Source organism: Acomys russatus, chromosome 6 (assembly GCF_903995435.1).
Source record: "Acomys russatus chromosome 6, mAcoRus1.1, whole genome shotgun sequence".
Classification (NCBI taxonomy): Eukaryota; Metazoa; Chordata; class Mammalia; order Rodentia; family Muridae; genus Acomys; species Acomys russatus.
The window spans coordinates 58,820,375-58,836,838 of record NC_067142.1 but is presented as its reverse complement, the minus strand read 5'-3'; the positions used below and the strand labels follow the sequence as shown (position 1 = coordinate 58,836,838).

The following is a 16,464-nucleotide window of genomic DNA, read 5'->3' as shown; positions in this document are numbered from 1 at the left end:
GTGTGTTTTTTTAAAACTTATTTAAAAATTTTGCATATTTTATTTAGAGCAAAAGGTCATGGAATTTAGGAGAATATATTGTATTAAAACTGTTTCAATGATAAGTCCAATAGATGATTTTGAAATGTTTGAAGATTACTTTAAATTAAAAAGTATTTCTAACTGTTCAGTGACTGTACAAGCACTGTGTGTGTAGGCTGTGAAGAAGAATGTCTGGAGAGAAGCTGTGTTCTCAAAGGCTCACTAATTGCAACTTCAGTGATGTTCGGAGGTTGAAATGCTGCAAGTCCCGAGCCACATTATCTTAGGCCATCTTTAGCCCCTTTAACAGCTGGTTAGTGTCCTCCTCTGTACTGACTCAACATCCTTTGTGATCATTAGCTAAGACTTTTGGAAAGTATGAACGGACCTCTAGTTTTTCCTGCTTGGTTCTAACGACCTCACAGTACACTCACCAATGCATCTGCAAGTGTGAGTGTGTTATTAACTACTTTCTGTGTTGGATCTATAAAAAGGTCATGCAATTGCCTCCTCATGGGAACCTGGTGTTTGAGGAACCTAACTCTGTGTTCCTGGTGACTCATTTGGCTCCAAAATAAAGCATCTCTCTTGTTCCTTTATCACAAGAGCCGTTTCTTTTATCGTCTTTTCAGCCTTTCACCAGGAACTTCCTTGGGATATTTTCATAAAGCGAGCATTTAAAAGGATGGAATGTTCATTAGACACATAAAATATGCCTTTACAGCTGACATCAGAATGATGATTTAAGGAAGCTGATGTTGAAATGAGCATCTTCAGCTATTGTATTTTGAGGGGCGAGGGAAGGGGAAAAGGAGGCACCTCGGAATTATCGGTTGCTAAGTCTTTCCTCTTGAAATTTGACATTGTTACAGGATTGATCGCGGAGCTCTGTATTTTGGAGCAGAAAAAGTAGTCAAGTCATTACCCTCTGAAATAAACAAGACTGGTGTCAAAGTCCTGGGAGAGGAGATGAGGAAGGGAAGAGCGTTGGACTGTGCAGATTTGAGACGACAGAAAGGGTCACATCCTCTTAAACAACAGATATTTGTTTCTGAGCCTCCTACTCCTGCACACACTAGACGCCATTCCTCATTGATCAAGCGAGCTCCCAAAGCTGGCGCGCCCCCAGCCGGCGGCAAAGCACAGTCTCACTGAGGCTGCGCACATTGCCGCATGGGCTCCCGGCGGTCGGCCTCTTCTGCCTGGAGTCTGGCAGGAAATCCCGCCCACCCCGGCTGGCTTGGGTAAAAAAACGCTAGGCGCCTACAGTCAAGCCCGATGGTCCCGAGTCCGAGCCAATGAAGTGCCAGAAATGAGGCTCAGTGACCAATGATCTGCTGGTCTGGTTTGGGCGCCTGACCAATCACAAGACCTCTTACCCGGAAATGGTTGATGGGATCTGAGATTGGCCGCCAGAGTTTTGGGGCTACTGCACGTGGGGTGCAGACTGAGGGTGCAAAGAAAGGGCGGCGCGTGGTTAGCTCAGCGGTGCGCTCGGGCGTACAGTGCACAGGGGGCGTTTGGCTGGATTTTGAGTACGGAAGGACTCTATGCTGTCGGTAGTGGATAAGATTCCCGCTGCTGCATCCCGGTGCTTACCGGGGTGATCTGTCATCAGAAGTCTCGAAGACGCAGCACACCGTGGGGACATGAATCTCTTACCTAAAAGCTCCAAGGAGTTTGGCTCTGTTGACTACTGGGAGAAGTTCTTCCAGCAGCGAGGAAAGAAAGCTTTCGAATGGTATGGGACCTATCTGGAGCTGTGCGACGTGCTGCACAAATACGTCAAGCCCAGGGAGAAGGTAAGGCGTGCGGCAGGCGTGGGGCCCCTGCTCGGATCCACAATTTTAGGATTCTGTCTAGCATTTTGGCTAAATGACAACTTCAAAATACCCCTTTAAATATTTCACTTAAAAGCTCACCCTTGGCCTAACGTTTTTTGGAAGTAGTCTGAAAGGGTGTTCTGTCACTGTGCACAAGTGTGGAATAGGCAGCACTGTGGGGGCTTTATTGATGTATCTGTTTACTAAGTCACTACTGAGTGCTTATCAAGTTTCAGGCATTGTGCCTGGCCCTCAAGCTACAGGAACAGGAAGGCGTAAACTGCACACACCTTTGAAAGTGAAAAGTTCCAAGTTAAACAGTAGGTGTGGAGGAGATGGGTGTGGTGTTGGCGGTAGGGAGGAAGGCTTAACATGCAGGTTTTTTTTTTTTTTTTTTTTTTTTTTTTTTTTTTTTTATTCTCAGCAAATTCAGGTGGGCAGTTGTGCACTTATTTTTACAGGTGAATATTGGGGGTTACACACGTAGTAGTAGGTGGCCGAGTGGAGATTTAAAAGCTGGTCTGTCTGGCCCCAGAGCGTATTCACGTTTCACCAAACTCTGCTTTTCCCTCTGGGGATGGTGACATCAGAATTTTTGGAAGCGGAATGGGAGATTGTACCACAAAGAGAGAACAATTTGGATCTTAAGTGTGGCTTCAGAAAAAAGAGCTAAATATCGTGAGTGAACTCAGTGACAGGGGCAGATTTTGAGTCCCCACAAACTGTAGTTTATTGCCTGCGGCAACAGGAAGCGCAAGTGGATGGCTGTGGTTACGTAAGGCTACACTTCTTTCAGTAAAGATGAGGTTGCAACTGGTGTTTTGGATTTTGCAACCTCCAACAAACTTCAAGAAGATTTGCTTATTTATTTTATTATGCATATGTGTGTTTGCCTGTGTGCACTTACGTACATCGTGTACAGGAGCCTGCAGAGGCCAGAAAGAGGCTGTCAGATTCCTTGGAAGTGTGGTTGTCGGCAATTGTGAGCAGTGCCTTGTGGGTGCTGAGAACCGAACTATTCTCTGCAAGAATAGTAGTTGCTCTTACCTACTGAACCATCTCTCCAGCCACACATGATTTTTTTTTTCCCCCCTCCAGGTGCTTGTGATTGGCTGTGGCAACTCAGAGCTAAGTGAACAACTGTATGATGTGGGCTATCAGGATATAGTGAATATTGACATCAGCGAGGTCGTCATCAAGCAAATGAAAGAACGCAACGCCAGCCGACGGCCCCACATGAGTTTCCTGAAGATGGACATGACGCAGATGGAGTTTCCTGATGCCACATTCCAGGTGGTGTTGGACAAGGGCACGCTGGATGCTGTCCTGACAGATGAGGAGGAGAAGACCCTGCAGCAGGTGGACAGGATGCTGGCCGAGGTTGGCCGCGTCCTGCAGGTGGGCGGTCGCTACCTCTGCATCTCCCTGGCTCAGGCTCACATCCTGAAGAAAGCAGTGGGTCACTTCTCTCGGGAGGGGTGGATGGTGAGGGTACACCAAGTGGCCACCAGCCAGGACCAGGCGTTTGAAGCAGAGCCTCGGTTCCCCCTGCCTGTCTTTGCCTTCGTCATGACTAAGTTCAGGCCAGTCCCTGGCTCTGCCCTTCAGATCTTTGAGCTGTGCACTCAAGAGCAGGGCAAGCCTGTGCGGCTGGAGAGTGCCGATCGGCTGGCCGAGGCCGTGCGGGAGCGGCAGCACTATGCTTGGCTGTGCAGCCAGCTGCGCCTTTGCAAGGCTGGGCTGGGGAGTGTGTCCCTGGACTTGTGCAGTGGGGACACTGGGGAGCCACGCTACACCCTCCACGTGGTGGATAACCCCACCGTGAAACCATCGCGGGACCGTCATTTTGCCATTTTCATCAGTGAGTTGGGATCGCTCCATCTCTTTCCCCAGAAGAGCTGGCTTTGCAGGGGCTGGGCTTGGGTTCTGGTCATGGCTTTTTTTTTTTTTTTTTTAATCTTAAGAAGGTTAGATTAGCCAATGTCTGATGAAAAGCGTGCAATAGCTCTTCAGCATCCTTCTTAGACTTGAGTTTTATAGTCTGTTATAAAGGCTTGATGAAGGGTGAGAGTAGAAGGCAGTAGGCTTGAGATAGTAGGTGTAAGTTTAGACCCATTCCATATGGTATGGAATGAGTGCGCATCAGTGGAGGCAAGGCTGGGTTGGTCGGTGCCAGCTGAGATATCTTGGCCGAGTTCCATCTAGCATGTCTGCTGCTGGACTTTTCCAGAAGGAAGCCACTCTGCAGACTTGAAGGAGGCAGTCCAAGGGAGCACCTAAGGACTGAGCTCCGCAACGCAGGTTTTGGATTCCACTCCCAGCTTAGGCACTCCTGATGATATGACACTAACAAAGTTACTTTTTCCCCGTGTGCCTTATTTTCCTCAAATAATTTCCCTTGTAAATAAAGTGGGACTGTAACTCTCTTGAACAGCTTAGAAATGATACTGGCCATGTGATAAGTGCCGTATGAGTGTCAGCTGTTACTGTGTAAAGATGTGAAGGTACCAGAAAGGTGGAGGGATGAAGAGTTGGAGGAGTGAAGAAAATGTGAACATTGTAACTGAATGCAAGGCGTGGCTGTGTTGGAAATCTGGTTTCTTGAGAACCGAGCTGGGTGTCTATGTATTTACCAACCCTTACCATCCCCTTGAGGGAAAGAGCAGTGAACGGACAGGTGCCTGGCGATGGGCCAGACTGTCTGGGTCTGCGTCTCAGCTTTGCTTTCAGTAGCAGGATGCGTTGAGAGATTTCAGTTCTGTGCTTCTCTTTCCTCATTTGTGAAAATGGAAATAATGCCGTGTTCACCTCGGGCCAGTGTGCAGATTCCATCATTTGTATTTTTAATCAGCTTGGAGTGAGGCCTACATGGGAAAAACAGTGCTATTATTTCTGAGATCTGTTTGTTTATTTGTTTTGTCTTGTTTGTCTCTCTCCCCTTCAGACATTTCACCCCGAGTTCTGCTTCCTGTTTGACGGGCTGCTCCGCTTTTCAGTGGGTCACAGGAAGCTGCTCTGGAGCCATGTCTAGCTCTGCTGTGTATGAACATATTGATTGTGGGGCTCGAACATTTCACCCCAGCACTCCCTGTGACTTACTTTGTCTTTTCCAGTACCTCAGGGCCGCGAGACTGAGTGGCTGTTTGGCATGGAGGAGGGCCGGAAGCAGCTGGCAGCCAGTGCCGGCTTCAGGAGGTTGGTCACAGTGGCTCTTCATCGAGGCCAGCGGTATGACGGGATGGAAAGCATTCAAACAGAGCTGTCGGCCAGAGTTATGGAGCTGGCCCCAGCTGGCATGCCTCCCCAACAGCAGGTATCAAAACTTTGACAGCAGCTTTCACTGGTTTCTGGAGTCCCACGGGCAGCCCGGAAGGCAAGAGCCTTAAAAAGGCTAGGATGGGGGGGGGGGTGGGGGTGGGGCGGACACAAGAGAACAAAGTATAATGACACAGATGCGTAAAGAGGCCATGATAAAACCCATTGCTTTGTATGCTAATTTAGAAAACTAATTAAGGGGCTGGAGAGATGGCTCTATGTTGAAGAGCACTGGCTGCTCTTCCAGAGGACCTGGGTTCAATTCCCAGCACCCACATGGCAGCTCACAACTGTCTAACTCTAGTTCCAGGGGATCTGACACCCTCACACAGACATGCATGCAAACAGTATACCAGTGCACATAAAATAACAATAAATATAATTATTACAAAAATTAAAGGAGAAAGTTAGGACTAGAAACTGACCATAGGCTGGAGAGTCGCTGTCAGGTGAGAGTTAACTGTCCCCGGGCGGAGAGGAAGGCAAGTCACTCTAGGAGTCCAGGATGTAGACCAGGAGTGGATGAGAACTCCTGCCTGTTGTATACAAGGCGTGTTCTCTCCCGTGCGCGCGCACACACCCATACATACACATATGCATGCATACACGCTTGCACACGCACATATATACACACACACAAAACAAAAAAGTGAAACTACTGCAGCATCTGGATGTGTTTTATTCTTTTCTTTTTGTTTTTCAAGACAGGATTTCTCTGTGTAGCCCTAGCTGTCCTGGACTTGCTTTGTAGACCAGGCTGGCCTCGAACTCAGAGATCTGCCTGCCACTGCCTCCCGAGTGCTGGGATTAAAAGTATGCGCTACCAGGCCCGGCTTGTGTTTTTTCTTTTTCACATTTTTCAAAAAAGGTTTATTTATGTGTTTTATGTATATGGGTCTTTCCTCTGTCTGCATACCGGAAGAGAACATCAGATCCCATGGGAATACAGTTGCAGGTGGTGGTGAGCTGCCGTGTGGGTGCTGGGAACTGAGCCCAGGACCTCTAGAAGAGCAGCCAGTGCTCTTAACCACCGAGCCGTCTTTCCAGTCCCCCACTTCTCACATTTGAAGTGGACTTCCCTGGTTGTTTCCTGTCTCAGAAGTATCCTGTGAGGCTATGAAAGAGAGACTGCTCAATTCAGATTGTTAGCATTGTAGAAAGGAAACTGAAAGTTACACCAAGAAAGGCTACTACCGGTTGACACCTGTCTTGTGCCGTCTGCCATCACGAGTCTGTTGTGAGAACCAGGACTAAGGACAAAGGTTCCCAAGGGTTGGTGTGATAGTGACAGATCTAAAGTAGTCAAATCCTGGGCCTTGGGTTCCTAGCCTGACCTGTGTTGATGATGACTCGTATTTTTCTGGCACACTCTGGGCTCGTTATCAATTAGAGATATTTATTTCCCGAAGGCCCAGAGTCTCCAGAGAGCTTCTCTCATCACTTAAGTCTGCAAGGCCAGGAGTTACGGGCGGTTAGAAACCATGCTGATAAGAAACTCAAATGTTGGGAAACAATAACATACCAAATCCAAACCCAGTGTACAATAAGAACATTTAAAGGTCATCGGATAGACCAACGAAATAGCAACACGGCGAACAATGCAAAAAATAAAATAAATAAAAATAAAACCCACCACCACCAGCAACAAAAGAAACAAGCCACGGTGGGCGGGAGGGAGCAAGTTTAGGGGGAAATGCACTCCTTTCCTAAGATAAGGAGAAATGCGTGAAGATGAGACTGAGTAGGAGCCCTTTCCTGCTGCGCTCGTTAGTGCCCCGGGCTGTGGGGAGTCTGTGTGCTTACCAGTGAGAGTCTTAGATTTGTCTCAGGCAGCACCAAATGCAGCTCTCTAGTGGCTAGGGGGCACGGGGAGGGGGTGTCTCTGTGCTCATTTGAGTTTCTAAAGTGCGCTCTTGAGCTCCATCCAAAGGCCCAGAAGAGCACTGGGCCCAAGAGCAAGTCTTGGGGGGCTGCTGCTGTCCTTGGCACGGACAAGTCCTCACGATCACACCAAAGCAGGTGTATAGCGGCACCTATTTGTCCATCGAGCTGATGTTTTTTCTCAAATCTCTGTCCTCTTCAGGTGCCCTTCCTGTCTGTGGGCGGGGACATCGGGGTCCGGACTGTTCAACACCAAGACCACAGTGCCCTAAGCGGTGACTATGTAATCGAGGATGTGCAAGGGGAGGACAGGCGGTACTTCCGGCGCCTCATCTTCCTCAGCAACAGGAATGTGGTGCAGTCGGAAGCCAGGCTGCTGAAGGATGTGTCCCACAGAGGTGAGGGGTCGCGGATGGGGTCGTGGGACTCTGCTGGGTATGGATAGACTCTCCATTGAGGGCTCAGCCAAGGTGAGGACAGACCGGGATCTCTGTGCCTGGCGGCACGGGGCTCTTCGGGCTCTCCTTTCCCAGCATCTGGGCAGGGTGCTGTGGAGATAGGCAGGTATACTTGTCTGCACGTCTTGAGCGAAGCCTAGCTCTGAGCGGTAGGAGAAAGGGTGCCTCAGCCGAAAGGGAGTGTGGTGTATACGTATTGTTTTTAAATTACCTGTATTATCAGTATGCCCGGCTAGCGATCAATCAAGACACAGGCGCTGGTTATGTTTTAAAATGCCTTAGTTAACCTGGGGCAGGGCAGACATTAACCCTCTAAACTACTTCGCATAGTGGGGCAGGCATGGGATCCCTGTCTCAGTCCCGTGCCATCTCTTTCCAATAATTCCCATCCATAATCCCAAGAACTTGCTAATGTTCTTCATCTGGGCCGGATTCTCCATCCACACCGGGCATGTGCTTCTCCATCTAACCCACGGCGGCCTTCCTCTTCTCCTGGGGTCTTTCTCCTTCCTCCTCGTGGCGGCCTTTTTTCTTCTTCCCAGAATTCCTCTCTCTAAGCCCCACCTGTTACCTTTGCCCTGCCCAGGTGGGATGGTTTTTTATTAATCAGAAGGTGGGTTACAGAGACAGCAAGTAGTAATTAGCATCAAAATGCATCATTCCATCCCCCAACATATGAGCTTCCATGTATACATCCCTTTGTGCCCTTGTGAGAGCAGCCAGAGACGTGAAGGTGGCACACAGCCCTGCCTCCTCTGTGTTGCCCTTCGGCGGGATTTCGACTTGTGTGCCTGAGCCGCCATCTCGTCCAGCACTGGTCAGTGGGACTGTGTGCTTAGTTTCTGAGTTTCCATTCCAGGGTGGTGCCCCTAACTATAGATACTGCAGAGCACATGCAGTACAGTTGGTGTGCCTGATGTCTCTTAAAAATTGATTTTTACTTATTTATGTATTTTGTTTTTTAAGATAGTCTCATTCTTTAGGCTGTTTTTGAACTTTCAACAGTCCTCCTGCCTCTGTCTCCTGAGCTGGGATTACAGGCATATGCCACCACACTGGCTTTAATAATTTTAATTATTAATATATATTTTAATTAATGTGGTCACAACTGTTCAGTGTTTACAGTGTTGGCCAGTGAGATCCAAGCCTCCCTTAGGTTCATTTATTTTCCTTTTCTAAGATTTATTTTTACATAAAAAAATATTGTGTATGTGGCACATATGCATTCATGCAATACAGGTGCGTGTAGAGGCCTGAAGAAAGCATTAGATTCTCTAGAGCTCGAATTACCAGCATGTATGAGCTGTCTGGCATGGGTGCTGGGACCTGAACTCTGTCCCTCTATAAGAGCAGCTGGTGTTCTTAACCACTAAGGGTCACTCTTAAGTATGTCTAAAGTGATACTGATGGGGAAACCACTAGTTTGTTTTATTTAGCTGTATAAGTTGTATACACCCCCTGGCTGTATAAGTTTGTATTATTGTGACCAATTTAAAATCATTATATTTAGAGTGAAAGCTAAGGCTGGTCTTGGTGGTGCATTGTGTTGGTCCTAATACTCAGAAGGCAGGGGATCATTGCAGGCCAGTTTGGACTACAAAGCAATTTTCAGGCCAGACAGGACCACAGAACTCTGAAATTGGGTGTCCCGATTGCTTGACCATGCTGTCCTCACAGCAAGTCTGGAAGAAGTCAGATTCCTGAGGTCACAGTTCACCCTTATCCAGTGCTCTCTGAATAGATTGGTCCTTGGAGGGTTCTCATGCTTGTGAGGCCCCCATTTCTCATTTGCTAATTTTGCTGTAGGTTACCCTAATCATGCTGGTGGCACATGCCTTTAATCCCAGTACTCGGGAGGCTGAGTCAGGCAGATCGCTGTGAGTTTGAGGCCAGCCTGGTCCACAAAGTGAGTCCAGGACAGCCAAGGCTACACAGAGAAACCCTGTCTCGAAAAAACAAAACAAAACAAAACAAAAAAAATCTCACTCTATACCTCAGTCCAATTGTTGAAGAGAAAATTTTGTCCTTTTCAGTTTGTGTTTCAGTTTTTCCACATTGTCAAGTTCCCCCCTCCTCTCTCTCTTCCTTCCTTCCCTCCTTCCTTCCTCCCTTCCTTCCCTCCCCACCTCCCTTCTTCCCTTCTTTGCTTCCTTTTTTTGTTTTTTGTTTTTGAGATAGGGTGTCTGTGTAGCCCTGGCTGTCCTGGAGCTTGCTCTATAGGCCAGGCTGGCCTTGAACTCAGAGATCCACCTGCTTTTGCCTCCTAACTGCTGGGAGTAAAGGCATGTGCCACCACTGCCTGGTATTGCCAGGTTTCTTGCCTTGGTAAACTTTTCTTCCCGTGGGAGTAGTAGTCTCTATCATGGAAGTGTAGATGACTAAAGAGGAGCAATTACTCAGAAGAGATTAACATCTCTGAGAAGCACCCCATAGCTACACATCAGTCTAATGCTTCTGTGAAATGCAGGTTCCTGTGACAATTTAGAGCCATCCATTTAGCGTAGTGTTGAGGGAGTAAAGAAGGTAGAGGGTCTTGCATAGGCCTTCTACCCTCTGTGATTCCTTATCAGTGGGACAGTGTACTGTGGGAAGATGATAGATGTGAGGGACAAGTGGCCCTAGGTTTACATCTTACTGGCACCACCTATTAACCATGTGTACTTTACTGAATACCTAAGATGCTCAGTTTTTTCATGAGCAAAGAGTTGGAAACACGAGAGGCACTAAAGGTAAAAAGTGTCGTTATAGTAATTGGTGCTGAGGAGGTGGTAGTGACTTTACATTTCTGTAAAAGAACAGTGAGTCCACTTCCCTCCTGTCTGCTCTTACACTCTCAGAGGGGAGCTCCTTAAGGCCCTGTAGTTAATATGTCCAGGGTTTCAATGTGCCTTTGCTGTGTACTGTTTCTGGCCCCTTGGTATACAGTGGTGTATGGTGAATGTTAAAACACCTGTGCTTTGGAGAGGAGGGTCAGATTTGTAAAATTTGCCAATTTCTCCGATATAAATATGCCCTCAGTGGCCAGTTTCAGGCTATCTTGATGATGTCACCCAACCTGCTTAATTCATAGTTGGCTCTCTCAATCTGCTTAAAGCTCTTGCTGCACAGTGCTGCTAGCATCCCTTGACTTTCAAGAACTAGCATAAGAAGCATAGGACTTCAGTAGTGTGACTCTCTCATGTAGCCCAGAAGAAACAGAAGAAGGACAAGAAGAAGCACCGACCTGCCGATGCTTCGGAGGACCTCCCGCCTGGCCCAGGGCAGCCCATTGATAAGAGTTACCTCTGCTGTGAACACCATAAAGCCATGGTTGCTGGCCTTGCCTTGCTGAGAAACCCAGAGCTGCTCCTAGGTAAGAGATGCCCCTGCCCTTCACGGTCAGAGCCCGTGGGCCTGCAGAAGGGGGACTGTGGGCCTGTGGGCCTGCAGAAGGGGGATTGTGAGCCTGTGGGCCTACAGAAGGGGGCTTGTGAGCCTGTGGGCCTGCAGAAGGGGGCCCGTGGGCCTGTGGGCCTGCAGAAGGGGGCTTGTGAGCCTGTGGGCCTGCAGAAGGGGGCCTGTGGGCCTACAGAAGGGGGCCTATGGGCTTGCAGAAGGGGGCCTGTGGGCCTGCAGAAGGGGGCCTGTGGGCTTGCAGAAGGGGGCCTGTAGGCCTGCAGAAGGGGGCCTGTGGGCCTACAGAAGGGGGCCCGTGGGCCTGTGGGCCTACAGAAGGGGGCTTGTGAGCCTGTGGACCTGCAGAAGGGGGCCTGTGGGCCTGTGGGCCTACAGAAGGGGGCTTGTGAGCCTGTGGGCCTGCAGAAGGGGGCCTGTGGGCTTGCAGAAGGGGGCCTGTGGGCCTGCAGAAGGGGGCCTGTGGGCTTGCAGAAGGGGGCCTGTTAGCCTGTGGGCCTGCAGAAGAGGGCCTGTGGGCCTGCTGAAGGGGACCTGTGGGCTTGCAGAAGGGGGCCTGTGGGCTTGCAGAAGGGGGCCCGTGGCCGCGCAGCTTAAGCAGTTACTGCAGACTGACAGATACCCATAGGCTGCTATCCTCCCTCATCTCAACTATGTTCTCCATTGATAAGCTCATAGGTAACTTGCCGCGAACAGACTGCCATCGTGAAATAGCTGCCTGGGGTATAAGTTTTGTTTTTCTTCTTTTTATTTTGGTTTAAGATTAATATATAAAATATATTCAGTAAGGTATATGAAGCACACAGATTTTCAGTTACACATAAAATTTTAACTTATAAATTTTCACATGAATATAATGTTAACTGGACAGTGCATTCATCCCACTGCCGTGCATCTGAGTAATGGATGGCACTTAAGCACAAAATATAATTAATTAATTAATTAATTAATTTATTGAGATAGTATTTCTCTGTGTAGCCTTGGCTGTCCTGGAACTCACTCTGTTCCAGGCTGGCCTCAAACTTACAGAGATTTGCCTGCCTCTGCCTCCTGAGTGCTGAGATAAAGGTGTGAGCCACTACTGCCCAGTTCAAAATACAATTCTTCATTGTAGTTAAAATGACAACTTTGTCATTGATAAGAGGCTTGAGGTGTTCACTCACAAGTGTCTTCATGTGAGGTCTTTAATGCTGCTATATTTAATTGCAAGGTCTGGCTTTCTTTAGTGGTTTGTTTCTTTTATTGCTCTTGAGGTTATGGTTCTCCATGCTTAGGGCTTTGTTTCTGGTGCTTTAAAGAGCTTGAGTGGATTGTGCCCACTTTGTTGGGGTGTCTGAAAAGGTGGTTACGGCCCTTTGAGTTAAGAGCTGGGTGCGGGACGTTGCATTCATACTGTTTGGTGTCTATGACTGATTTCATGCTTCTATTTTCTTGGTGAGAGCATATCCAATAAGTCTTAAGAAAATCTTGGTAGTGTATCAGCCAACTACATTAACCTTTGTAAGGGACTGTAGAGTAGCATACGCTTCATTGTCTGGACCTACTCAAAATGAAGCCAAGGCCAAACGATCAAATGTCTGGAGAGTTCTCAATTTGTAGGATGAGACAGGGCCTAGGCCCTTAAAGTGTTTATCACTGGGCAGAACAACGATTTTCAATCCATTTTTTGTTCTCCCTGTATAGAATTTTGCAGAAAGCAGATCAGAAACTGAAATCCTCATCTTCTCTTACAGAGACTCCGCTGGCCTTACTGGTGGTGGGCCTGGGCGGGGGCAGCCTCCCCCTCTTCATTCACGATCAGTTCCCAAAGTCCCGCATCGACGCCGTGGAGATCGACCCCTCCATGTTGGATGTGGCCACCCAGTGGTTTGGCTTCTCACAGAGTGACCGGATGAAGGTTCACATTGCAGATGGCCTGGACTACATTGCCAGCCTGGCAGGAGGAGAAGGTACCGTGTGTGTGTGTGTGTGTGTGTGTGTGTGTGTGTGTGTGTGTGTGTGTGTGTGTGTGTGTGTGTGAGCTTTTGGAGGAGTGTTCATTGCAGAACATTAGTCTGAGGTTGGCAGGCCTGCAGGGGTCGCTAGGGTTCATCTCTATGAAGGGCTGGATGGCTGGCTCTTAGTTTTAGTATACTTTTAGAATTAACTGAGGAGCTGGCAAAAAACAAAAACAAACAAACAAACAAACAAAAAACGCACCACAGGCGTCCCATCTTCTCTCATATCTTCTTGTCACCACCTGGGGTTTTGACATGGCTGGGAGTGCAGCCCACATTCTCCAAGTATGTAGAAACTTCCCAAGGTGATGTTCACTTCTTCCGGTGTTAACCACCACATGCATAGCATGTGTCATTCATGCTAGAAGGAGCCTGTTAATATCTGCCTTTGGAAGGCACTTTTCAATTCAGAGGAATGCTCATCTGTCCTGGAGGAGAGTTTGAACTTTGATGAGAAGGACTGGTATAAACACTCACGTCTTCAACAGGCAGAGTACGCATGTCGTCTTTCAGACGTAGGTGCTCACAGCAGATTGCAGAGCGGGGGTGTGTTTGGGGATGAAAATGATGTCGTCCTATCCTGCAAAAACAAGGACTCACTATCTTCCCTTTCCCAGCACGACCTCACTATGACGTGATAATGTTTGATGTAGACAGTAAGGATCCAACGCTGGGAATGAGTTGTCCTCCCCCAGCGTTTGTGGACCAACTTTTCCTGCAGAAGGTCAAAAGCATCCTGTCTCATGAAGGTAAGAAACACTAGAGACTGCAAAGGAAAAAGGGAAGGGGCCTTACGAACCAAATCATTTGGGCTGGAGAGTTAGCTCAGAGGTGAAAAACATTTGCTGCCATCGCAGAGGACTTGAGTTAGGTTCCTGGCACCCACATCTAATTCCAGCTCTATTTCCAGCTGCAGGAATCCAAGGCCTTCTTCCTGAAGAGGGTGCCTGCACTAACAACATGCCCATTCCCCACATACACACATATACACATAATTAAACAATAAAATATGGGGGCTGGAGAGATGGCTCAACAGTTAAGAACACTGCCTGTTCTTCCAGAGGACTTGGGTTCAATTCCCAGCATCCACATGGCAGCTCACAACTCTTCCAGGGGGTCTGACCCCCTCACACAAACATACATGCAAACACCATGTCACATATAATAAAAAATTAAAGATAATAAAATAAAAAATGAAATTATTCTTTAATAAAAAGTGCATGTAAATGTGTAGTTTGGTTACTTTTCCCAAACTGATTATCTACCAGCACCAAACATAGGCCATTTCCAGCATCCTGAAAGTCCACCTCTTACCTAAAGGATAAGCATTAAACTGTCACCATAGCTTAGTATATGTTCTTGATATAGACGGAATCATATGCACTGTATTCTTAAACGTGTCTGCTTCCTTTCTCTCAACCTTTTGTTTGTGAGATTCATCCATAGTGTTGTTTTATAGTGTCCATTTTTACTGCTGTTGACATCGTGACTATGGTACATTCATTTGTCCAGCGTTACTGTTTGGGGTGAAATAAGTAGTATTACCAGACCAGTCTTGTCTGTGCTCCAGGTAATGGGTTTGCAGATGTCTTAGATAGCTGCCCAGGGCTGAAACTGCTCAGCGTTTGTGAAGATGACCAGCTTTTGTAGATCGTGCCAATGTGGCTGTAATAGTTCCCACAGAAGGAGCTTGGTGACTCCAGCTTCTACTCACATGGTCCCCAGATGCCCCGAACTTGGCATTGTGTTACTTAATATTCATAGGAGCCTGTTGAGGTGAGGAACCTCAGGTCAAGTGACATGCCAAGGTGGCAGAGTCGGAGCACCAGCTGCTTGTCACTTAAAACCTGTGTCGTCAAGCCCCTGGGTATTTCGCATTTTTAAAGGCCTCTGGTATATGGGGCTGATTAGAACCTTGATTGCCAGAAATCAGGATAACCATGGCCTTCTCACTGGATAGTAAATACTCATGTGATGTGTGTATCAAGAATATAATGCTTGTAATCCCAGCACTTGGGAGGCAGAGGCAAGAGGATCTCTGTGAGTTCGAGGCTAGCCTGGCCTACGAAGTGAGTCCAGGACAGCCAAGGCTACACAGAGAAACCCTGTGTCAAAACAAAGAGTATAAAACATCCTTGTGGAACTGATAAATTTAACTTTTATGGAAGGTATTAATTACTTTTTTATGAATAGATTTTGTAGGCATGGGGAATATTAAAATATAGGAATACTATGGGAAAACATCAAAAAATAAGGCTGAAGTTTTCTTACACTGCACATATTTCACAGTCTTTGTGCCTTTTTTTTTTTTTTTTTTTTTTTTTTTTTGTGCTGTGTGTTCTCTGCAAGATCTCTACTTGTTTTCTTCCTTCCCCAGTCTCCCTGTCACAGGAGTTTGTGTTCTCCCTGACGCACGTCTCAGCATCTGTGGCCACTCTACCCTTTCCTTCCTTCTCCACAGGCATCTTTATCCTTAACCTCGTGTGCCGTGACTTGGGGCTGAAGGACTCAGTGCTGGCTGGGCTCAGGGAAGCCTTCCCACTCCTGTACATGCGGAGAATCGAGGGCGAAGTGAACGAGATCCTGTTTTGTCAGCTGCATCCAGAACAGAAGCTAGCTACAGCAGAGCTTCTGGAAATGGCCCAGGCTTTGGAGAGGACCCTGAGGAAGCCTGGTCGGGCTTGGGATGACACCTATGTCCTGTCAGATATGCTGAAGACCGTGAAGATTGTGTGATCCCTGGGGCCGGCGGTTCTCTGCTTCCTATCCGACTGACTTGAACCCGTGGGCTGCAGGAGGCTGGAGCATCACAGTGCTTTAGGCCTCATGTTTCTCTTGGTTGCATACTCAGCCACTGCTTCCCTCCTTTTGGGATGGGGGACAGCACCTGGGCTGATTGTTTTAATTTAAAAAAAAAAATGTCTGGTTATGGGCCGGGCGTGGTGGTGCATACCTTTTATCCTGGCACTCAGGGAGGCAGAGGCAGTTGGATCACTGTGAGTTCAAGACCAGCCTGGTCCACAAAGTGAGTCCAGGACAGCCAGGGCTACACAGAGAAACCCTGTCTTAAACAAGTATGGAAGAACAGTAGGTTTGGTCACCTCTGCTTCTGGAGGCTGAGGGAAGCCCAAGGACAGAAGTTACGTTTGGGCATTGAAGTCAGCGAAGAACTCATCCCGCCATAGCTTTGCCTCCATCACGCCCTGCGTCAGCACAGGTCCAAGGGCAGTGGGTCTGCCCATTGGTAGCCTGGAACCTCCAGACTAAGCCAAATAAACTTTTTTTCCTTGCAAGTTGGTTTATCTCAAGTACTTTTATAGTAACTGAAAGCTGAGGCAGTTTTCAGCTTCACTTCCTATGTGACGGAAATTTGTACCATTGAAGACCAATATGTTCGCCAGTTTTTGGCCTTTTGCTCAGTCCCTAATCACACTCCTTGGACACTCATAGCTTTTGCAGAGAGGTTTTATGTACATAAAGTCACTTCCTGTGTCCCATGTTCCCCACTAAGGAATGATTTTGCTTTTGCATTAATGTCAGGCAAATGAGTCTGTATGTGGATTAAAAAAGAAAAAC

At 47.7% G+C, this 16,464-nt stretch overlaps 1 protein-coding gene across 1 annotated transcript; it reads left to right on the top strand.

Moving 5' to 3' along the window:
• Positions 1-1,519: 1,519 nt before the first annotated feature.
• Positions 1,520-15,760, top strand: Mettl13 (methyltransferase 13, eEF1A lysine and N-terminal methyltransferase). The gene is made up of 8 exons (XM_051147701.1): positions 1,520-1,823; positions 2,943-3,705; positions 4,958-5,157; positions 7,243-7,438; positions 10,683-10,850; positions 12,625-12,840; positions 13,506-13,637; positions 15,350-15,760. Exons 1-8 carry the CDS (start codon positions 1,671-1,673, stop codon positions 15,622-15,624), a joined length of 2,103 nt encoding a protein of 700 aa, XP_051003658.1. The 5' UTR covers positions 1,520-1,670; the 3' UTR covers positions 15,625-15,760.
• Positions 15,761-16,464: the final 704 nt, after the last annotated feature.

What these genes read in the sequence shown, in the direction of transcription:
- Mettl13 (XM_051147701.1), top strand. Translation starts at nt 1,671, where the DNA reads ATGAATCTCTTACCTAAAAGCTCCAAGGAGTTTGGCTCTGTTGACTAC. An exon ending in TCATTTTGCCATTTTCATCA is followed by an intron (nt 3,706 to 4,957) that starts GTGAGTTGGGAT and finishes TGTCTTTTCCAG; the next exon opens with TACCTCAGGGCCGCGAGACT. An exon ending in AAGCATCCTGTCTCATGAAG is followed by an intron (nt 13,638 to 15,349) that starts GTAAGAAACACT and finishes CCTTCTCCACAG; the next exon opens with GCATCTTTATCCTTAACCTC.